This window comes from Sphaeramia orbicularis, chromosome 14 (assembly GCF_902148855.1).
Source record: "Sphaeramia orbicularis chromosome 14, fSphaOr1.1, whole genome shotgun sequence".
Taxonomy (NCBI): domain Eukaryota; kingdom Metazoa; phylum Chordata; class Actinopteri; order Kurtiformes; family Apogonidae; genus Sphaeramia; species Sphaeramia orbicularis.
This window is the reverse complement of record NC_043970.1, coordinates 55,297,931-55,321,517: the sequence shown is the minus strand read 5'-3', so window position 1 is coordinate 55,321,517 and position 23,587 is coordinate 55,297,931. Positions and strand designations below refer to the sequence as shown.

The window sequence follows — 23,587 nt, the reverse complement described above, 5'->3', positions numbered from 1 at the left end:
GTTAGGGTTAGAGTTACAGTTAGAGTTAGAGTTACAGTTAGAGTTACAGTTAGAGTTACAGTTACAGCTAGAGTTAGAGTTAGAGTTAGGGTTAGGGTTAGAGTTACAGTTAGAGTTACAGTTACAGTTAGAGTTAGAGTTAGAGTTACAGTTAGAGTTAGGGTTAGGGTTAGAGTTACAGTTAGAGTTACAGTTAGGGTTAGGGTTACAGTTAGAGTTACAGTTAGAGTTAGAGTTACAGTTACAGTTAGAGTTACAGTTACAGTTAGAGTTAGGGTTAGATAGCTCCTCTCTATCTGTAACCTGGGCCTTATCAGTGATTTCAGTACATGGTACTGTAGTATTAGGAGTACGTGGTACTGTAACTGTACTGGCTTTTTCAGTTTGTAGTTATTTATTATTCTATCTTTCAATCTATCTATAGATCGATAGATATAGATATGTCTATATATATATCTATATATCTTTATCTATGTCTCTCTCTCTCTCTCCATATATATATATACACTGAACAAAAATATAAACGCACCACTTGTGTTTTTGCTCCCATTTTTCATGAGCTGAACTCAAAGATCTAAAACTTTTTCTATGTACACAAAAGGCCTATTTCTCTCAAATATTGTTCATAAATTTGTCTAAATCTGTGTTAGTGAGCACTTCTCCTTTGTCCTTTGCTGAGATAATCCATCCACCTCACAGGTGTGGCAGATCCAGATGCTGATTAGACAGCAGGATTATTGCACAGGTGTGACTTAGGCTGGCCACAATAAAAGGCCACTCTAAAATGTGCACTTTTACTGTATTGGGTGGTCCAGGGGGGTCAGAAAACCAGTCAGTATTTGGTGTGACCACCATTTTCCTCGCACAGTCTTCTTCATGAATTCTCTGAAACAGCTTTGGAGATGGCTTATGGTAGAGAAATGAACATTCAGTTCACAGGCAAAAGCTCTGGTGGAGATTCCTGAAGTCACATGACCAGTGCATATTCCCTCAAAACTTGTGACATCTGTGGTATTGTGCTGTGTGATAAAACTGCACATTTTAGAGTGGCCTTTTATTGTGGCCAGCCTAAGGCACACCTGTGCAAAAATCCTGCTGTCTAATCAGCATCTGGATCTGCCACACCTGTGAGGTGGATGGATTATCTCAGCAAAGAAGAAGTGTTCACTAACACAAATGTAGACAGATTTGTGAACAATATTTGAGAGAAATAAACCTTGTGTGTACACAGAAAAAGTTTTAGATCTTTGAGTTCAGCTCATGAAAAATGGGAGCAAAAACAAAGTGGTGCGTTTATATTTTTGTTCAGTATATATATATATATATATATATATATATATATATATATATATATATATATATATATATATATATACACACACGTATTCTATATGTACTGTTGTACTGTTATCATTGATGACTGTTGAGGTTTCATCCTTGACTTTTGAACAGAATGATAACGAAGATGGAAAAGGCCCTAACCCCACTAACCCTAACCCCACTAACCCTAAGCCCACTAACCCTAACCCCACTAACCCTAAGACCACTAACCTTAAGCCCACTAACCCTAACCCCACTAACCCTAAGACCACTAACCTTAAGCCCACTAACCCTAACCCCACTAACCCTAAGCCCACGAACCCTAAGCCCACTAACCCTAACCCCACTAACCCTAAGCCCACTAACCCTAACCCCACTAACCCTAAGCCCAATAACCCTAACCCCACTAACCCTAAGCCCACTAACCCTAACCCCACTAACCCTAAGCCCAATAACCCTAACCCCACTAACCCTAAGCCCACTAACCCTAACCCCACTAACCCTAAGCCCAATAACCCTAACCCCACTAACCCTAAGCCCACTAACCCTAACCCCACTAACCCTAACCCCACTAACCCTAAACCCACTAACCCTAAGCCCACTAACCCTAACCCCACTAACCCTAAGCCCACTAACCCTAACCCCACTAACCCTAACCCCACTAACCCTAAGCCCACTAACCCTAACCCCACTAACCCTAACCCCACTAACCCTAAGCCCACTAACCCTAACCCCACTATCCCTAACCCCACTAACCCTAACCCCACTAACCCTAAGCCCACTATCCCTAACCCCACTATCCCTAACCCCACTAACCCTAACCCCACTAACCCTAAACCCACTAACCCTAAGCCCACTAACCCTAAGCCCACTAACCCTAACCCCACTAACCCTAACCCCACTAACCCTAAGCCCACTAACCCTAACCCCACTAACCCTAACCCCACTAACCCTAAGCCCACTAACCCTAAGCCCACTAACCCTAACCCCACTAACCCTAACCCCACTAACCCTAAGCCCACTAACCCTAACCCTAACATGTGCAGTTCTAATAGATCGAAGAGTTTTACTACATCTTTGTAGTTTGTAGTTGGTTCTGTCGTGTGTGTGTGTGTGTGTGTGTGTGTAGTTTGTAGTTGGAGGGTGGGGGGTCCATTATGGAAACCCTTAAAGTCCACATATTGAAGCTGATGCTGAAAATCCACAGATAAAGGACGAAGTCTTTAAGTTTGATGAGTTTGTGTTTATGTCATTGGCTTTAAAACCACTTTAACAGCAGGGTTAGGATTAGGGTTAGGGTTAGTTAGGGTTAGGGTTAGTTAGGGTTAGGGTTAGTTGGGGTTAGGGTTAGGGTTAGTTCCATCCCAGTCTTTTCCAGCTTGTGTCTGATTGGTTTGTTGTGAATTCAGTAAAGTTTTTATCAGTGAGTCGTTGAATCCTGAAGCAGATGAAGAAAAGAAATAAAACCTGAGGGTGAAACCCAGGACACGGCAGGACACATGTGGACACTGACCCTAACCCTGGACTGAAACTGACCCACGCTTCTGTCTTTGTCCACACAGAATGTCTGAAGCCAGCGGTGACGTCCAATCAGAGCAGTGAAACCCAGGAGACAAAGGACACGCCTCCTGCCCACCTGAGGACACGCCTCCTGCCCACCTGAGGACACACCTCCTGCCCACCTGAGGACACGCCTCCTGCCCAACTGAGGACACACCTCCCGTCCACCTGAGGACACGCCTCCCATCCACCTGAGGACACGCCTCCCGTCCACCTGAGGACACGCCTTCTGTCCACCTGAGGACACACCTCCCGTCGATCTGAGGGCACATTTCCTGTTGCCCTGAGGACGGCCAGTTTATAGACGTTGGACAGATCAACTTTGAAAGTCCAGATGGTGCTTCTTTACCTGTGTCCCTGGAAACCCCAGTGGAACCAGTAGGTCATGTCCCAGTCATGTCCCAGTCCTGTCCCCGTCATGTCCCCCGTACTTACATCTGAATGTTCTGCTAGATCCGTCCCTGTGTTTCTGATCATATGATACAAGTTCTTTATTATTATTTATATCGCAGTGTCTCTGTTTCCACTCATGTGTTTAATATTGTGTTCAAGACACATAAAGAAATAGAACTCAAGCAAATAAAGATCATCATCAGTTTGATGAACTTCAATAAATCGTAGTGTTCTGTATTTGCTTGTGTTGTTAGTTGATTATTTCTTCATTTGTTTTTGTTTTTTTTTAGACGTGTGTCTTTTCTCACCTCTGCTGTTGTGATTTAAATGATCACATAAACACAAAATACTGATTATTTCCAAACCCTTTAATTTATTGTATTATTTTTCTGTGTTTCCGCCTCATTGGTGTCATTTCTTTTTTCCTGTCTTTCTCAGGGTGGAGGTCACAGGATTTCAGCTCTTGGTGAAGATTTGTGAATAACGACGCGCGTGACCAAAAGACGGAGGGCTGACTTTGGCCACGATGGCGCCTTTGGACGTGGTCCGACTCCAGACCTGGCTCTTGCTCGTGACTGTGAGCTGGACACTTCACGCTGATGTGCTTCACTTTGCTGCCGCTACAATACAAGGATACGTCGGCGACAGAGACATTTGTCCATCTGTGTGCAGATGTGATGAGGACTTTATTTATTGTAATGATCGTGGCCTAAGCTCTATCCCATCACTTCCTCCCTCTGCATCCGTGCTCTACCTTCAGAACAACCACATAAACAACCCAGGCCTTCCCACGTCCCTGGAGCACCATCTGGCTGTGCGTGTGGTCTACCTCTATGATAATGAACTCGATGAATTCCCGATGCATCTTCCACCATCTGTCCGTGAACTGCATTTGCAGGACAACAACATACGCACTATTCCTCGCAGTGCGCTGGCAAGGATGCCTTTGCTGGAAAAACTTCACTTGGATGACAACTCCATCTCCACTGTTAGCATCGAGGATCAGGCATTTGCTGACAACCCGCGACTGCGCCTACTCTTCCTTTCACGCAACCATCTGTCTAGCATCCCCTCAGGACTGCCCGCCTCTCTGGAAGAACTCCGACTGGACGACAACAGAATCTCCACCATCCCAACCCATGCTTTCCGAGGCCTTACCTCCCTTCGATGTCTTGTTCTGGATGGAAACCTATTGGCGAACCAGCGTATTGCAGATGACACATTTTCTCGCCTTTCCAACTTGACGGAGTTGTCTCTGGTACGAAACTCCCTCCAGACGCCACCTGTCAACCTGCCCAGTTCCCATCTACAGCGTCTGTCTCTGCAGGACAATGCCCTGACTCACATGCCACGGGGATCCTTGGATGGCATGCGCCGGCTGCAGAGACTGGATCTGTCCGGGAACAACCTAACCACGCTGCCGAGGGGGCTTTTCAAAGACCTGGACAACCTTGGACAGCTGCTGGTTCGAGGCAATCCTTGGCACTGTGGCTGTAACCTGCGTTGGCTTTATGACTGGCTTCAGGCCCGCGGTAACTCCATCACTGTCAGGGGTCTCACCTGCCATGGGCCCGATCGGGTCAGAGACATGACCCTGATAGACCTGACCAGTGAGATGGAGGACTGTGAGGTGGTTCGGGCAGGAAACAGAGAGCGAGTGGGTGGAGGTGGAGTGGAAAGCTCTACTACCAACACCCCCCCACAGGGATCTCTGTTCACGCTTCGCTCCAAGCGCCCGGGCCTGGGGCTTCCAGACTCTGGACTGGACTACACACTAAGCAGCAGTGGTGTGGGGAAGAGTCTGGCGCTCAACGTGAAGCCCCTGTCCCACAACAGTGTCCGGGTCACCTGGAGCGTCGCCCAGCCCAGCTCGTCCTTCAGGCTGAGCTGGCTGCGACAGGGAACCGGAAACGCCATGGGATCTATCACAGAGACGCTGGTCAGGGGCGACCGTAGAGAGTACCTGCTCACTTCCCTGCAACCACGTTCTAGTTACATCATCTGCATGGTGCCCCTGCCGGCAAGTTCAGAGAACAAAGGTGTCATTCCTGGAGATACAGATTCTGATGAAGCTCTTGTGTGTGCAAAGGCTGAAACCTCAGACCTCAACCCTATGGAGGAAGAGGAGGATGAAGAGTCTAAACAGATGACAGTGCTGCCCTTGGCAGGAATTATTGGTGGAGCTACTGCTATTGTGTCTTTGGCTCTTATCTTTGGTGTCTTCTGTTGGTATGGCCATAGGACTGGACATTTGTGCTCCCGTGATCACTATACGCGTAGCAGCTCCCGAAAAAGCAAGAACTATGATGACTACATCGAGTCTGGCACCAAAAAGGACAATACCATCTTGGAGATTCGAGGTCCAGGATTCCAAATGACACCCATGGCGACGTGCCAGCCACTGCAGCCAAAACCACTACGAGAGGATTACATTATTCATACCATTTTCCCTTCCAACGGCACTGGGCTGTACAAAGGTGCCAACCATGTTTCTAATGCAGGACATGGTACCAACCGAGGCTACAGAGAAGGGGGAATCCCAGATGTAGACTACTGTTACACATGATGTACCAGACCCTACTCACAGTGTTATTGGTAAACTGTATAGATGCACAAGTTCCCTTCGCATGAACACTGAAGCACCCCTCTGTGCCTTCTTCTGGTCTCCCATTCCAAATTACCTGCTGTTCACTGCAATGGAAGTGTGTGATTAACTAGCCCTGAAACTGTGTGGGAACAGTTGACTGCAGGAGGCCTAGGTGTAAATGCACAGCTGACTGTTTCTTCACCGTCTTAGTAATGGCCTGTGTATGTTTGTTTTCTGATCTTTCCTTGTGACATGTACACGAAGAATGTATACGCTGTGGAAAAGGTCCGTTTCAGCAAAGGTGCAGGTCGAGCTCCTGTTCTAAACACAGGAGCCACAGCAGTCAATTCAACATGGATGAATGGTGACACATGGACTGTTTTGGTACTCACGTCCTCCTCACTGCTCATATACAGTATGTGTAGTCTTATCAGTTCATTGGTTCCAATGCCTCAACTCTATTATTGTGCCCTACCGGCTAGCTAAGGAAAGGGCTTTGTAAAGCTGTGAATTGTTCTATTTCCAACGACCCTGATAACCACTTGTCTTAAAGTAGACTTGTTATGACCTTATTTGTTAGTTGGCAGGGTGGACATGTTATCAGGGCTGGTCGGCCGTGGTTATACCTCTAGTGGTCCTTCACCTGAGTTCAGTATTGTAAAGTTGCATCAGACAAGATGCAGCGCAAACGTGTAGATAATTTACTTCGATACCGACTGAGCTGTGTTTGAACAACGCTTTGCTTTTTGTATCAGTGGTTTGTTTGGTAATCAAATCCTGCACAGCTCTTGTTATTTATTCTTTTTGTTCCTTTAATTTAAATTTTTTTTTGCTTTTTACACTTTTTCTGTCAAGTTTGTCATCAATAATGAAACCCACCTTTGGGAGACAATGGACTGATTGATGTAATAAGAAAGTGAAGAAAATATCCTGAAAATTACAGACCCCACCCACAGACCAGCATGCCCCCCCCCCACCCCACCCCCTTCCTCATTTCTGTGCCTGTGTGCTTTTCCTGTGATTTTAAGTTATGTTTACTGCACATTTTAAAACAGACGACAGCAAGGATGATGAGAATGGAGAGTGGACGACATCCTACTGTGGAACGTCCAATGAGAGCGAAACCGAGGAGACTCAAACCGAAACACTGTTGACCTGCACTGTGGGGCAGTGGCCAGGTGGTGGTGGGGTGGGGGCTGGAGTGGGGGGGTGGATGGAGCTGACGCCTCAGTCAGGGGACTTCATCGATGTTGGTTTTTGGAAGGGTAAAGGCCTCCACTCATTCCACCTCTTTTATTACTGAGCAGCACTAAAAATGTAAATGTATTAGCACTTAGCAGAGAATGGGGATAAAAGTAATGACGGCCTGCCGACACGGAGCTGAAGCAAACATCTCCAGGCACCGACGAAGATGCGGAATTGATGGCTGTGGTTGGACGGCGTTCACCCGTGCATAAATCTGGTTGTCATCCTGGGCTTCTCCCCTTACGTTGAATACTGTCCATCAGTCGTTTACCACTGTGTTGCTTCCAAAAAGGGAAACAGTTGTGCTTCCTCGACTCTTGTGTTTGACAGTTTCACACTGGTGTCAGACATATGTCACTGGAATGTATATTTGAGCTTGCATCCAAAACCATGGGCTTACACAAACCAGTCACATCCTGCTGGCCTGATTCATCGTGTTTTGGGGAATGTTGAAATGGTGTAATTGCTATTTTATAGTTGGTCGAATCCAGACTTCCTCATCATTTGTATAAATAAATCCATGGCCACAGACAACTGAATATTTTTTCTGGTGAAGTTATAGAAAGTAAAGGTGCCATAACTTTGCTTAAAAATGATGTGAACTTGAGATGTGTGTGGAATTTGCTTTATAAATTAATCTTCAGAGGGAATCAATAAAGTTTTATAATCTTGTTATTACTGGAACCTGTCATTTCACCTCATGATCGAATATATCAAGGGTTCAAATCTGATTCTGTTCAAATATTAGAAGTGTCTGTTGTTTGAATGCCTTGGGATAATAAAGCAGTGCCAACTACAGTCAGATGCTAACATTATAAAATGGAGGCACTCAGTGTTGAGCAGTGGTTCCCAACCTTTTTTAGCTCATAACCCCATTTTAACATCACAAATTTCTGGCAACCCCAGACCTTTAAAACAGAGACTTTTTTCTTACTAAATTTAATTTGTTTTTGATCATGTTATAGTTTGCTATACTATGTTGCAAATAAATGTTAATGTTAGAGGACATTTAGTCTATATAATGTCTATTATTGTGGACAGAGGCAGTAAATCCAGGTGTAGATTACTGCACAAAGGCTCAGGATCTGTCCAGTCAGTCCAGCTGTGATTTACAAGGAGGACAATTAATACTGAACAAACAAGAACTGAAACTATGAATTATGAAAGAGCTGCAGCATCTGAAACTGACCACAGTGAACATTTGACACAGAAGCAGAACCACAGTGCTGCAGTTTCAGCTTCAGTTTGTCAGGTCTGTTATGGATTGGGATTGTCTCTGTCAACTCAACATATATTTTTATTAGTAACTTTTATTTGTATTTTTTTCAATCAATTACTAGAAATTTCAGGAGACCCCATTTGAATTCCAGGTGACCCCACATGGGGTCCCAACCCCAAGACTGAAAAACACTGGTGCTGAGTGAGCCCACTCCACATGAAGAAGTTGATCCCAACTCTTCCCATGTCCTGACCTACTCCTGTACTAGTGGACTTACTTCAACTCCACTTACATTTCACTGCAGTTGAAGGATGTTGCCCATGCGTCTCCCAGATAACCTCCATTACACTACCTATGACACAAACACTCTTAACTTCTTAAATACAAAGGAGTTTGGTCATAAATTGGTGAATAAATCTTTCATTATTCAGTGGAATCAAACAAATGTCAGAAAAACTGAACTTGTGCTGTCACACATTAGCCTTTGCTCCATTCCATCATAGACGGCTGTAAACACACAGACGACAACTCACTATACTTGATTATATACTGTATATATACCCAAACCCTGACCCCAGTGAAACCCTAACCCAAACCCTGGGTGTTAAGTGGAGGGTTAGGGTTGTCTTTTTAAACATTATTTTCTCTTAATTAAAATGAAAGGTCTGGCTTTGTTTTAATATGTTTTTTTTTCTAATTCTCTTTGTTTTATTGTATTTGCTTTACTTTTTCTGTGTGTTTTTTTTTAATCATATTCTTTTCCACATGTTTCTGTCATTGGACTGTGAGATGCTGTTTGGTCTGAAATCAAACAAACCATGTCCATAAACCAGTGTTTTTCAACCTTGGGGTCGGGACCCCACATGGGGTCACCTGGAATTCAAATGGGGTCACTTGAAATTTATAGTAATTGATTAAAAAAAAACAACTAATAATAAAAAATATGTTGTAGTGAATAATGATTCAATATATATGTCATTATAATTAAAGTTCTACCTATCGATGTGGCATTTCTCACAGCACTTAGTAAAAGTTTGAACATGAACAACCCGCCTCCCTCCAAAGCCCCGCCCACTTCCCCTTGCCTGAGCTCTGATGCTCGCCTCCTCTCACCTGATGCACGCGGAGGAAGCGGAGGGGCAGGTCCGGTCCACTTCCGGTCCACTTCGGTGTGTCCGCGGACCCCTCCCTCAGTAATCAGATGCATCATCCAACTGCCGCGGGCCCGCAGCCCCTGTTCCATCAGTAGACCCTGAATTTAAGGGTCTGGTCTGTATTTAAGGATGTGGTCTGTATTTAAGGGTGTGGTCTGTATTTAAGGGTGTGGTCTGTGCAGTTCTGGGTCAGGGTCTTCACTGCACCACGGAGATGAGGTGCCCAGGCGACGGGCGCGCGCACTGTGAACGCGTGGCCTCCGCGAATTTTTCCGTGGACATTTGAGGTTTCATAGTCCATACAGTTATCATCCTACATAATCCTACATGTGTGACACCAGGTACATGTACATGTATGAGTCCCACCGTCAGAAAAGCTGAACTTTATGCAGACCTGTTCAGTCCAGTACAGCTGACTTCCGGACTTTTATCTCCATCCTTCATTCATCAGACTCCTGTTTGTTCTCCTTAGTTGTTGTTTCTGTTCATAAATCCGTTTATTCCCTTCCACATGTGCATTTGAGTTCTATCCATACACATCCTAGAGAGACTGTGGTCAGTGACAGGAGAAGCAGCGCGAGTGATGCGTCAGATTCAGAGGGACACATATCGGATGCGGAGACAGCGATAATGGATCGGATGCTGGACGGCCGTAATGGATGATTGACAGGAGGCTTAGCCAGGTTCGGCCAATTATTTTATTCGGACCGAATAAAATGATTGGTCAGACTTTTATCAGAAATATATGAGAATTAAACATTTTTGAGTTTCAATACCTGGTGGATTTCTTTTACATTTTAGTTTAACACACGCTTATTAGGAGCATTTTAAGATGACAAAAGAAAAGTGTAAAAATGCCACATCATACGGTAGAGCTTTAAAACAACACACACAAATTTTAAAAAGGTGCATTATATACATTATTATTATATAGGCTAAATATTGGTTAAAATAATGTTTATTGGCAACATACTAAAGCAAACTATTATATGATCAAAAACAAATTAATTTTAGCAAAAAAATGTCTCTGTTTTGAATGTGTGGGGTCGCCAGAAAGTTGTGATGTTAAAATGGAGTCAGGAGCCAAAAAAGGATGGAAACCAGTGCATCAACCTATGCCCATGTCCTGGAGCAGGGGGGTGCAGGTCCACTCCGGTCCAGCAGAGGGAGGTGCAGGTCCACTCCGGTCCAGCAGGGGGGTGCAGGTCCACTCCGGTCCAGCAGGGGGAGGTGCAGGTCCACTCCGGTCCAGCAGGGGGGTGCAGGTCCACTCCGGTCCAGCAGAGGGAGGTGCAGGTCCACTCCAGTCCAGCAGGGGGAGGTGCAGGTCCACTCCGGTCCAGCAGAGGGAGGTGCAGGTCCACTCCGGTCCAGTAGGAGGCGGAAGCTCATTTACTTCGGACTGTGACAGGAAAACACGAAGAAGACACCGAACCGGAAGAGACGTGGCACAAAAACAGTGAAGAAGCGGAGCAGCGAAGTTGAAGAAAGTCCATCTGCTTCGGACAAAGAAACACAAATGAGAGCGGAACTTCATCTACAGAAGCAGAGGAAGGCTTTGTGAAAGGTACGGCACCTCATTTACCACAACGGAAACAACGGCCTAGGCTAAGTTAGCAAGCTAGCATTAGCCTAGCTGCTAATGGTCGCTACCCGACAACTTCCATAAAGCTACTGGGAAACGGGCTCGGGTTCGGGTTCCGGGTTCAGACAGAGTGTATTGAACAGAAGTGTATTTCGGCGTTAGTCTCAGTAAACACGATTATGAAGCCGAGGTTTTCAGGAAGTACGAGTTAGAAACAGAAAAGGAGGAGGGCGGCGGTAAAAGGACATTTGACTCATATAGAGAATATATATAAGACTGCTGTACAGACTGAATGACTATATATAAGACTACTGTACAGACTGAATGACTATATATAAGACTACTATACAGACTGAAAGACTATATATAAGACTACTATACAGACTGAAAGACTATATATAAGACTACTATACAGACTGAAAGACTATATATAAGACTACTATACAGACTGAAAGACTATATATAAGACTACTATACAGACTGAAAGACTATATATAAGACTACTGTACAGACTGAAAGACTATATATAAGACTACTATACAGACTGAAAGACTATATATAAGACTACTGTACAGACTGAAAGACTATATATAAGACTACTATACAGACTGAAAGACTATATATAAGACTACTGTACAGACTGAATGACTATATATAAGACTACTGTACAGACTGAAAGACTATATATAAGACTACTATACAGACTGAAAGACTATATATAAGACTACTATACAGACTGAATGACTATATATAAGACTACTATACAGACTGAATGACTATATATAAGACTACTATACAGACTGAATGACTATATATAAGACTACTATACAGACTGAATGACTATATATGACTACTATACAGACTGAAAGACTATATATAAGACTACTGTACAGACTGAAAGACTATATATATAAGACTACTATACAGACTGAAAGACTATATATAAGACTACTATACAGACTGAATGACTATATATAAGACTACTATACAGACTGAAAGACTATATATAAGACTACTATACAGACTGAATGACTATATATAAGACTACTATACAGACTGAATGACTATATATAAGACTACTATACAGACTGAATGACTATATATATGACTACTATACAGACTGAAAGACTATATATAAGACTACTGTACAGACTGAAAGACTATATATATAAGACTACTATACAGACTGAATGACTATATATAAGACTACTATACAGACTGAAAGACTATATATAAGACTACTATACAGACTGAATGACTATATATAAGACTACTATACAGACTGAAAGACTATATATAAGACTACTATACAGACTGAATGACTATATATAAGACTACTGTACAGACTGAAAGACTATATATAAGACTACCGTACAGACTGAATGACTATATATAAGACTATACAGACTGAAAGACTATATATAATACTACTGTACAGACTGAAAGACTGTATATAAGACTACTATACAGACTGAAAGACTATACGTAAGACTACTATACAGACTGAAAGACTATATATAAGACTACTATACAGACTGAAAGACTATACATAAGACTACTATACAGACTGAAAGACTATATATAAGACTACTATACAGACTGAAAGACTATACATAAGACTACTATACAGACTGAAAGACTATACATAAGACAACTATACAGACTGAAAGACTATATGTAAGACTACTATACAGACTGAAAGACTATATATAAGACTACTATACAGACTGAAAGACTATACGTAAGACTACTATACAGACTGAAAGACTATATATAAGACTACTATACAGACTGAAAGACTATATGTAAGACTACTATACAGACTGAAAGACTATACGTAAGACTACTATACAGACTGAAAGACTATATATAAGACTACTATACAGACTGAAAGACTATATATAAGACTACTATACAGACTGAAAGACTATATATAAGACTACTATACAGACTGAAAGACTATACATAAGACTACTATACAGACTGAAAGACTATATATAAGACTACTATACAGACTGAAAGACTATACATAAGACTACTATACAGACTGAAAGACTATATGTAAGACTACTATACAGACTGAAAGACTATATATAAGACTATACAGACTAAAAGACTATGTATAAGACTACTGTACAGACTGAAAGACTGTATATAAGACTACTGTACAGACTGAAAGACTATATATAAGACTACTATACAGACTGAAAGACTATATATAAGACTATACAGACTGAAAGACTATATAAGACTACTATACAGACTGAAAGACTATATATAAGACTACTATACAGACTGAAAGACTATATACAAAACTACTATACAGACTGAAAGACTATACGTAAGACTACTGTACAGACTGAAAGACTATACGTAAGACTACTGTACAGACTGAAAGACTATACGTAAGACTACTATACAGACTGAAAGACTATATAAAAGACTATTTTACAGACTGAAAGACTATATATAAGACTACTATACAGACTGAAAGACTGGATATAAGACTATTCAGACTTATAGACTATATATAAGACTATTCCGACACACGACCACTGCTGTTTAACCCTCTCACATCCTGGAACTCTGAACTGATGCTGTGCTCTGTGCTTTTCCAGCTCAACCAGTGTCTTTCTTCTGCCTTTTTGCTTTGTTGTCGTCACAGAACAGGTGGACATGGGTCTGTGCAAGTGTCCGAAGAGGAAGGTGACCAACTTATTCTGCTTTGAACATCGCGTCAATGTGTGCGAACACTGCCTTGTCTCCAACCACAACAAGGTTTGTGACTTATGCCGCCTTTCCACTACGTCAGGGCTGTCCAACTCATTTTAGTTCAGTTCCATATTTAGCCCAAGTTGACCTGTAGTGGGCCAGAACCAGTAAAATAATGACTTAATAGTTTTTCTTTTTGTTTTAGTACAAAAAAAAACCCCAGTTAAATTATGAAAATATTTTCATTTTACGAAAAAGATGTGAATAACCTGAAAAAACAGAAAGTTCATTTGAAAAATTAGTGCAATTTGAACACTATTCTGCCTGGACTTCTTATTTCTACATGTACATTTACACACAGTGTTCCATAAACATTTGGGAACAGGCAGAATATTGTTCAAATTTTGGAGTTTGGAACGAAAATTTGAACAATTTAAATAATATTCCATCTGTTATTATGAACACAACTGCAGATCCCAGTAGATCCATAAATGCACCAAACATTTAGGAACAGACAGAATATTGTTCAGATTGCACATTTCAGGTTGTTCTTATTTTTGTTTTTATTTATGTATTTATTTGCATTTTATTGTGAAAAATAGTTTTGTAAATGTAAATATTTTCACAGTGTAATGTTTTTGGGGGTTTTTTCACTTCAGTTTTTTCCACACAGATGTGGAGATTTGGCCCCCGGGCCGCATGTTTGACGCCTGTGCACTACGTGGTACTGACTCGACTTGACTCTGGTACCAGGAACTATTCCTGCAGACAGTTTCCATTTACAGTATTGTTAATACTGATTTTCTCAACAGAAAAAACTACCCACTTTAGAGGACCTGGTCGTCGTAGCGATGCTGCGCCTAACTTCCCCAACATCATGCCTTGTTTTGTCATCTTCTTTGAGAGTTGCTGATAAACTTGTTTGTTGCGTGTTGCCCCGTCAAGTTCACACCAAGGTTATTATCGTCAACGAAAACTAACGAAATGACGAAAACTAGAATTGAAAAAACATCTTCGCTAACTGAAATAAATAGAAACTATAATTAAAAAAAAAAAAAAAAACATAACTAACTGAAACTGTATTGTGTATTTACAAAACTAATTAAAACGTGCAGAAATTATGGATGAAATTCCCTTTGTTTCCATCTTTGGCAAGGTCGGATTGATACAAAATTGATTTATTTCGCTCTAGCACTTTTAGCTAATGGCACCATACGACACTTTTTGGTCCGTCACTTGTGTTCACTTGTGGTTTCCAGTCGTCTTCTAGTCCCCACTCTACCTGGAAACATGGAGACTAAAATTGGGAGAAAGCAGCAGAGTCCTGTCTGGGATTTATTTGAATACGACGACAGAGAAGAAGAGAAAAGAGACGAATAAACTACAACTAAACTAAAACTAAACTACAACTGAACTAAAATTAAGCATTTCGAAAAAAATGAAAACTAATACAAACTATCAAACCTGCTCTAAAAACTAATTAAAATGAACTGAATTAGAGAAAAAAAAGTCCAAACTAAATAAAACTAAACTAGAATGAAAAATCCAAAACTATTAGAACCTTGGTTCACACTGAATCTTTTCATCATCCACAGAGGACGGAAATGTCAGAACCTCCTCAACCGAACACAGTGTGGTTTTGTGGGTGTGCATTATGGATTAACCTACTGCTATATTTATGATAAACTTCCCAGTCTTGTTTTTTTAAAAATGGCGTGTCACATGTATCTCTTCACCCATTTTGGAACCTCGGCCGAGCAGACATTAAAAACATAGAACCAGGTCTGAGATTCCGGGTTCTTTTATGTAATTCAGGGGTGTCAAACATGTGTCCCGGGGCCCAAATGCGTCCCGCCAAAGGTTTCAATGCAAGCCGTGGGATGAATTTACAAAGTGTAAAAATTCCACAGTCAAGGCTGTGGAACTCATTTTCCACATACAGACCAATTTGATCTCAAGTAAAATAATAACCTATAAAAACTAATTACTTCATACTTTCTTCACGGTTTGATGTGAAAAAAATTATATTACATTTATGCCTATAAATAATGACAACTTTAATGTTTTTTTCTTTGTTGTAGTGCAGAAAATAATAAATTATGAAAATATTTCCAAACTCTCCTGTACCAATAAAATGTGACTAACCTGAACAAATGTGTCCAACCTGAAATGTCCGTATTAAATTCAGTCCAGTTTGAACTCTTTTCTTCCTGTTCCTCAGTGTTTAGTGTCTTTGTAGATCTGATCCAGAATGCACATGGACTAATGAGAAGTGGAGGAAGAAGATTGGTAAAATTACACTGATTTTTCTGAAGAAATTTCAGTTTTTTTCAGGTTTTTCACATCTTTTTTGCTTGGATAGTTTATAAAAGTATTTTCACAATTAAATGGGGCTGTTTTGCACTAAAACAGAGACAAAAAATTGGAGTTGTCATTTTTTATAGGTTATTATTGTTATTATTTTACTAGTCCAGCCCACTTAAAATTGAATTGGGCTGAATGTGGCCCTTGAAAGAAAATGAGTTTGAGAGCCCTGATGTAATGGAAACACAAACAGGCTGAGTAGAGTTGTGTCAGTTCCATGTAGTGGAAAAGCAGCATTAGAAGAACCCAGCATTAGAAGAACCCAGTGACAGAACCCTAACCCTCACACTGTTTGTTGTTTGTGTTTTCAGTGCATCGTCCAGTCGTACTTACAGTGGCTTCAGGACAGCGACTACAATCCAAACTGTGCCCTCTGTGATCATCCACTGAATGCACAAGACACCGTCAGACTGGTCTGTTACGGTAAATGGACGCTTTCATCTGTGTCCAACTATCAGTGCAGTTGAATCTGTTCCTTTACTGTCATTTACTGATGTTGGACATGAGGTGGTTTTAATAGAAGGGTTATTAAACCAACGAGGGACAGGTTACACCAACCCTAACCCTGACCCTAACCCAGGTTACACCAACCCGAACCTAGCTCCAAAGACAGAGTTAAACCATTAAAGTGTGTCTGAGTGTGGACTCCGTGGGTAGTGGTGGTACTGGGGTGGACTCCGTGGGTAGCGGTGGTACTGGGGTGGACTCCATTGGTAGTGGTGGTACTGGGGTGGACTCCATTGGTAGTGGTGGTACTGGGGTGGACTCCGTGGGTAGTGGTGGTACTGGGGTGGACTCCGTGGGTAGCGGTGGTACTGGGGTGGACTCCATTGGTAGTGGTGGTACTGGGGTGGACTCCGTGGGTAGCGGTGGTACTGGGGTGGACTCCATTGGTAGTGGTGGTACTGGGGTGGACTCCATTGGTAGTGGTGGTACTGGGGTGGACTCCGTGGGTAGTGGTGGTACTGGGGTGGACTCCATTGGTAGTGGTGGTACTGGGGTGGACTCCGTGGGTAGTGGTTGTACTGGTGTGAACCCAGTTGATGGTTCTGTTTGGACTGTCCACAGATGTCTTCCACTGGTCCTGTCTTAATGACCTGTCCTCGCGGCTGCCCGTCCACACGGCGCCGGCCGGATACCAGTGTCCCAGCTGTCAGGGCCCGCTGTTCCCGCCCCCCAACTTGGCCAGTCCAATCGCAGACGTCCTCCGAGAGCAGCTGTCGTCGGTGAACTGGGCCAGAGCCGGGCTAGGGCTGCCCCTGGTAAGGACTGTGTTGTTCTGGTGTTGAAGGGATGTGGACGGATGTGACGGAGCGTTGACCAAATGTGACCTGTGACAGATGGAAGAACCAATGGGGGTCCCGGAGGAGGTGGGGCCTGCTGATGTCACCGACTACAACGACTGGTCCATGTTCGATGGTGAGTCTTTGAACATGGATGTGGTTATGGAGGGTGGTCTGGAAATGGGTTCAGTTCAGACTGAAGGGGACGTTTTGATCCAGGTATGTTTTTGTTCTCTTCTGATGCCACAGCCAGAGAATCACCTGAACTGTACCCAGGCCACGCCTACAGCCCAGGCCACGCCTACAGCCCTGGCCTCGGCCAATCGGCCGATTCCATCTCAGCTCCGGCACAGGATGACGTGGGCGGTGTCGGTCCAAATGGAGCCTCAGATCTGCAGGATCACACCGTCGTCAACTTCACCACACCCAACACCAGTGACACCCTCACCATACACACAGGTAACCATGGTAACCGTCAAGACAACCAGCACCTGTTTGAACGTCTTCAGTTAGTAAGAAAAGCTAAAAACTAATCAAGTCCATGTTAGCGTTGGACATTTGGACATTGAGATTGATTGTATTTTCAGGTTCTTAAAGCAGTGGGAGCTATCGTTTACAGACACCGAAAGACAAAGAAAAGAGAAGGAGATGGATCCACAAATCCAGGAAACCAAACCTATATCTGTGGATCCTGTTTGGTGTCAGCTAACATTCATTTAAGCTGAATTTTTGGGTCCAATCAGACCTGAAATGACCTATTGTTTTGGCTAACGTTCCTTCTTAGTGCAGCTCTTGGTTTCATGATCAGATCTTTCCAGGTTTTTGTCTTCATTTTGTGATTGTGAACCTTGTGCTCCTACATGATTAGTAAACTAACTGAAACTGAGGCCAACCTAGTTTTACAAATACAGGGAACTGGAGAATAAAGCTACGACGGAGTATTAGGACCACAGAAGAAAAGAAAAACACTGGGCACTACCAGAAGAAAGTCAGAAAATATGGAGATAAAACCTGTAATTTTATGAGAATAAAGTCGAATACAAAAAGAATTACAATGTTATGAGAATAAAGTCGCAGTCATAAAAAACCCTCATAATTTAACTAAAATGTCATTCGTTTATGAGATTAAAGTCGTCATATTCCAACAATAAAGCCATAATATTATCAGAATAATGTGTTAATTTAAAAATATAGAAAATTAAAATTGTAATAAATTAAAACTATACTCAGATATTTGACATAAAAGCAGATCTTTTCATAGGCGTTTTTTTCCCCTGAAAGTGCGGTAATCAAACACGGTTATCACAATAATTAGAATTTAAACGCTAATACTAACCGTCTGCGATTTTACCGCGTTTATCGTTATACCGGTAATGGTTACATCCCTAGTGTGGTGGTGTGAGGTACGTACGGCATGGAACACCCCCACCCCCCCATGTGTCCCATTCACATTCCTCATATACGACCATCTGGACCCAGGCCCAGGTCTGGTTCTGGGTCCACTTCAGACTGAGCGGCCGGTTCCAGGTCGTGGCCGATGAATGGGTGCGAGTCAAAGTGTTCAGAGCTTTGTCGAAGGTCTGATCCTTCATCTGAACGTTAATTCATCTGAATCTGTGACTGACTCATTCAAACTTGACTCTGTTGTTCTTCAATTCAGCTTCATCGCCAAGAAAAGTCTACGACACCCGTGACGCCGCTCGCAGCTCGGCCACGCACATCGACTTTGACGATGACAAATACCGGCGCCGCCCAGCGCTCGGCTGGTTCGCCCAGATCCTCAAGTCAGTACTGCGCTTGGACCGGTTGTGGTTCTGGTTGTGCTTGTGGTTGTGGTTGTGGTTCTGGTTGTGGTTGTGCTTGTGGTTCTGGTTGTGGGTCCATGGTCTGTGATCCATCTCTGTTGTGTTCTCTACAGGAACCGGACCGGGCCCAAACGGGCGTCTCTGTCCTGGAAGCAGCGGGTCTTCATGCTCCTCCTGGTCGGAGTTCTGGGATTCTTTACGTTGATCATCATTATGGCGAAACTGGGACGAGCCTCTGCTGGTTCTGACCCAAACTTAGACCCTCTCCTCAACCCCAACATCCGCGTTGGCAAATACTGATGTTCCATAGCGCCGGGCTGTAACTGGACTGTGGACCCCTGTGGACCCTGTAGATCTGGGCCCAGCAGACCCCTGTGGACCCTTTGGCCCCCTGTGGACCCGGGCCCATCAGACCCCTGTGGACCCCTGTGGACCTGGGCCCACCAGACCCCTGTAGACCCTGTGGACCCAGGCCCAGCAGACCCCTGTGGACCTGGGCCCAGTGGACCCATGTGGACCCGGGCCCAGTAGACCCCTGTCGACCTGGGCCCAGCGGACCCCTGTGGATCCTGTGGACCCAGGCCCAGCAGGGGACGCCATTCCTTCACCTCCACTCAACACAGAGCTGGTCACCATGGAAACCTGCGTGGTACCGGAGTCCATTAAACAGCACCGATGGGCCTGGGCCCGGTTCACACCAGAAACACCAAGAATCAGGAGACCCGACTGGAGAAGCCAGAACCGAGTCCAGTACCTGAGTCTGGGTCCGGTTCAGGAGACAGTGACTGGACCTTTGTCATGTATTCCATCTGAAATGGAGTCAAAATAAACCCTGTGGACGTGGAAGAACATCTGTATGTACTGAGCATGTGCAGGAAGGACATCTGTATGTACTGAGCATGTGCAGTAACCTTTGCACATTTATATCCTGATGACATGTAGAGGAGAAGGACCCCCCCCCCCAGCAGATTCACTCATACACTGATTATTTATGGGCGTGTTCACATGTTCTGTTTGTCTGTTTTCCTCATGTTTGACTGGACATTAAACAGCAAAACGAAGCAGTGTGCCTTGAATCCTGTGGTTTTTACCCCTGGGCTGCAGGCATGGAGTGGACCCTGACCCTGACCCTAACCCTGACCCTGACCCTGACCCTAACCCTGACCCTAACCCTGACCCTGACCCTGACCCTGACCCTAACCCTGACCCTGACCCTGACCCTGACCCTAACCCTAACCCTGACCCTAATCCTGGGTTAGGGTCAGGGTTAGCCCCACTGGAGTGGTAGGATAACCATAACCCAGAGTAGTGGTGTGTGTGTGGATGGATGGATGGATGGATGGATGGATGGATGGATGGATGGATGGATGGATGGATGGATGGATGGATGGATAGATAGATAGATAGATAGATAGATAGATAGATAGATAGATAGATAGATAGATAGATAGATAGATAGATAGATAGATAGAATGGTAAACTACACTGTCATTATTTATTAAACAATAATGAAACAGTGAAAATAAAAACTATAGAAAAGACCAAACCAATGAACCCTGTTGGACCCACAGGTTCAGGACTTATAGATCAGCATTAGAAATAACAAACCGTTCATTTTCTAATTAATTTGAAATAATCACTGACTACAGGATTGTGTTTTTCATCGTTGTCATGGAAACCACTGAATTATTCTGTACAAAATAAGTATTTGATGGAAACAGATGGAATCAGATTATCGACACGAAAGGAAGGCGAAGGAATGGTGACATGAAGTCCCACAAAGAACGACACTGAAACCAACACTGAGTCAAGAGTTTTATTAGAGTTAGAGTTAAAATGTTAGAGTTAGAGAGTTAGCGTTAAAGAGTTAGAGTTAAAGAGTTAGAGTTAAAGAGTTAGTTAGAGTTAAAGAGTTAGAGAGAGTTAAAGAGTTAGAGAGTTAAGATGTTAGCTTTAGAGAGTTAAAGAGTTAGAGTTAAAGGGTTAGAGTTAGAGTTAAAGGGTTAGAGTTAGAGTTAAAGGGTTAGAGTTAAAGAGTTAGAGAGTTAGAGTTAAAATGTTAGCTTTAGAGAGTTAGAGTTAAAGGGTTAGAGTTAGAGAGTTAGAGTTAAAGAGTTAGAGTTAGAGAGAGTTAAAGAGTTAGAGAGTTAGAGTTAAAATGTTAGCTTTAGAGAGTTAAAGAGTTAGAGTTAAAGGGTTAGAGTTAAAATGTTAGCTTTAGAGAGTTAAAGAGGTAGTTAAAGAGTTAAAATTAGAGAGTTAGAATTAGAGAGTTAAAGTTAAAGAGTTAGAGAGTTAGAGTTAAAGGGTTAGAGAGTTAGAGTTAAAATGTTAGCTTTAGAGAGTTAAAGAGTTAGAGTTAAAGGGTTAGAGTTAGTGTTCTTTATGCAGGGTACATGTCCAACTATTACAACAGTTAAGGTGGTCTACAGTCTGAAGGTGGTCTACAGTCTGAAGGGGGTCTACAGTCTAAAGGTGGTCTTGAGTTTAAAGGTGGTCTACAGTATAAAGGTGGCCTTGAGTTTAAAGGTAGTCTATAGTGTGAAGGTGGTCTACAGTTCAAAGGTGGTTTACAGTCTAAAGGTGGTCTACGGTTTAAAGGTGATCTACAGTCTAAAGGTGGTCTACAGTTTAAAGGTAGTCTACAGTCTGAAGGTGGTCTACAGTCTAAAGGTGGTTTACAGTTTAAAGGTGGTCTACAGTCTGAAGGTGTTCTATAGTCTGGAGGTGGTCTACAGTTTAAAGGTGGTCTGCTGTCTAAAGGTGGTCTACAGTTTAAAGGTGGTCTACAGTCTGAAGGTGGTCTACAGTATAAAGGTGGTCTACAGTCTGAAGGTAGTCTACAGTCTGAAGGTGGTCTACAGTCTAAAGGTGGTCTACAGTTTGATGGTGGTCTACAGTATAAAGGTGGTCTACAGTCTGAAGGTAGTCTACAGTCTGAAGGTGGTCTACAGTCTAAAGGTGGTCTACAGTTTGATGGTGGTCTACAGTCTAAAGGTGGTCTACAGTTTGATGGTGGTCTACAGTCTAAAGGTGGTCTGCTGTCTAAAGGTTGTCTACAGTCTAAAGGTGGTCTACAGTCTGAAGGTGGTCTACAGTCTGAAGGTAGTCTACAGTCTGAAGGTGGTCTACAGTCTAAAGGTGGTCTACAGTTTGATGGTGGTCTACAGTCTAAAGGTGGTCTACAGTCTGAAGGTTGTCTACAGTCTAAAGGTCATCTACAGTCTGAAGGTGGTCTACAGTCTGAAGGTAGTCTACAGTCTGAAGGTGGTCTACAGTCTGAAGGTGGTCTACAGTTTGAAGGTGGTCTACAGTCTAAAGGTGGTCTACAGTTTGATGGTGGTCTACAGTCTAAAGGTGGTCTACAGTCTGAAGGTTGTCTACAGTCTAAAGGTGGTCTACAGTCTGAAGGGGGTCTACAGTTTGAAGGTGGTCTACAGTTTGAAGGTGGTCTACAGTCTAAAGGTGGTCTACAGTCTAAAGGTTGTCTACAGTCTGAAGGTGGTCTACAGTTTGAAGGTGGTCTACAGTCTAAAGGTGGTCTACAGTTTGAAGGTGATCTACAGTCTGAAGGTGGTCTACAGTCTAAATGTGGTCTACAGTTTGAAGGTGGTCTACAGTCTGAAGGGGGTCTACAGTCTGAAGGTGGTCTACAGTCTAAAGGTGGTCTACAGTCTGAAGGTGGTCTACAGTCTAAAGGTGGTCTACAGTCTGAAGGTGGTCTACAGTTTGAAGGTGGTCTACAGTCTGAAGGTGGTCTACAGTCTAAAGGTGGTCTACAGACTAAAGGTGGTCTACAGTCTGAAGGTGGTCTACAGTCTAAAGGTGGTCTACAGTCTGAAGGTGGTCTACAGTCTAAAGGTGGTCTACAGACTAAAGGTGGTCTACAGTCTAAAGGTGGTCTACAGTCTGAAGGTGGTCTACAGTCTAAAGGTGGTCTACAGACTAAAGGTGGTCTACAGTCTGAAGGTGGTCTACAGACTAAAGGTGGTCTACAGTCTGAAGGTGGTCTACAGTCTAAAGGTGGTCTACAGACTAAAGGTGGTCTACAGTCTGAAGGTGGTCTACAGACTAAAGGTGGTCTACAGTCTGAAGGTGGTCTACAGTCTAAGCCTTTGCTCATATTTAACACCAGAACATTCTACTTCATATTTAATAACACTTACATAATGGAACAGTGTCTAATATTAAACATAGACTTTAACACAGATGCGTCAGTTTTTCTACGGAACAGGAAAAGCTTCAGTCTGTATCTATGAGATTATACACACACACACACACACATATATATATGAGTAAAGTATGAGTATGAATACAGTATATACATGAGTACAGTGCAGTACTTGAGTACAGTACCCGA

General features: G+C 43.0%; 2 protein-coding genes across 4 annotated transcripts; both read left to right on the top strand.

Moving 5' to 3' along the window:
* Window positions 1-2,867: 2,867 nt before the first annotated feature.
* On the top strand, window positions 2,868-7,780 carry LOC115433376 (leucine-rich repeat transmembrane protein FLRT1-like). Its single transcript, XM_030154749.1, has 2 exons — window positions 2,868-3,258; window positions 3,712-7,780. The coding sequence occupies exon 2, from the start codon at window positions 3,800-3,802 to the stop codon at window positions 5,837-5,839; it is 2,040 nt and encodes a 679-aa protein (XP_030010609.1). The 5' UTR covers window positions 2,868-3,258; window positions 3,712-3,799; the 3' UTR covers window positions 5,840-7,780.
* A 3,095-nt stretch (window positions 7,781-10,875) lies between these two features.
* LOC115433619 (zinc finger protein-like 1) lies at window positions 10,876-20,299 on the top strand. 3 transcript variants are annotated; one of them, XM_030155112.1, is made up of 9 exons: window positions 10,876-11,045; window positions 13,729-13,841; window positions 16,451-16,562; window positions 17,208-17,401; window positions 17,480-17,558; window positions 17,672-17,890; window positions 19,083-19,206; window positions 19,341-19,567; window positions 19,809-20,298. In XM_030155112.1, exons 2-8 carry the CDS (start codon window positions 13,740-13,742, stop codon window positions 19,525-19,527), a joined length of 1,017 nt encoding a protein of 338 aa, XP_030010972.1. In that variant the 5' UTR covers window positions 10,876-11,045; window positions 13,729-13,739; the 3' UTR covers window positions 19,528-19,567; window positions 19,809-20,298. The 3 variants fall into 3 exon arrangements, with proteins under 3 accessions (XP_030010972.1, XP_030010971.1, XP_030010973.1); XM_030155111.1 differs by having other exon boundaries at window positions 10,877-11,045; window positions 19,341-20,299; XM_030155113.1 differs by having other exon boundaries at window positions 10,881-11,045; window positions 17,672-17,881; window positions 19,341-20,298.
* The last annotated feature ends 3,288 nt before the right edge of the window (window positions 20,300-23,587 follow it).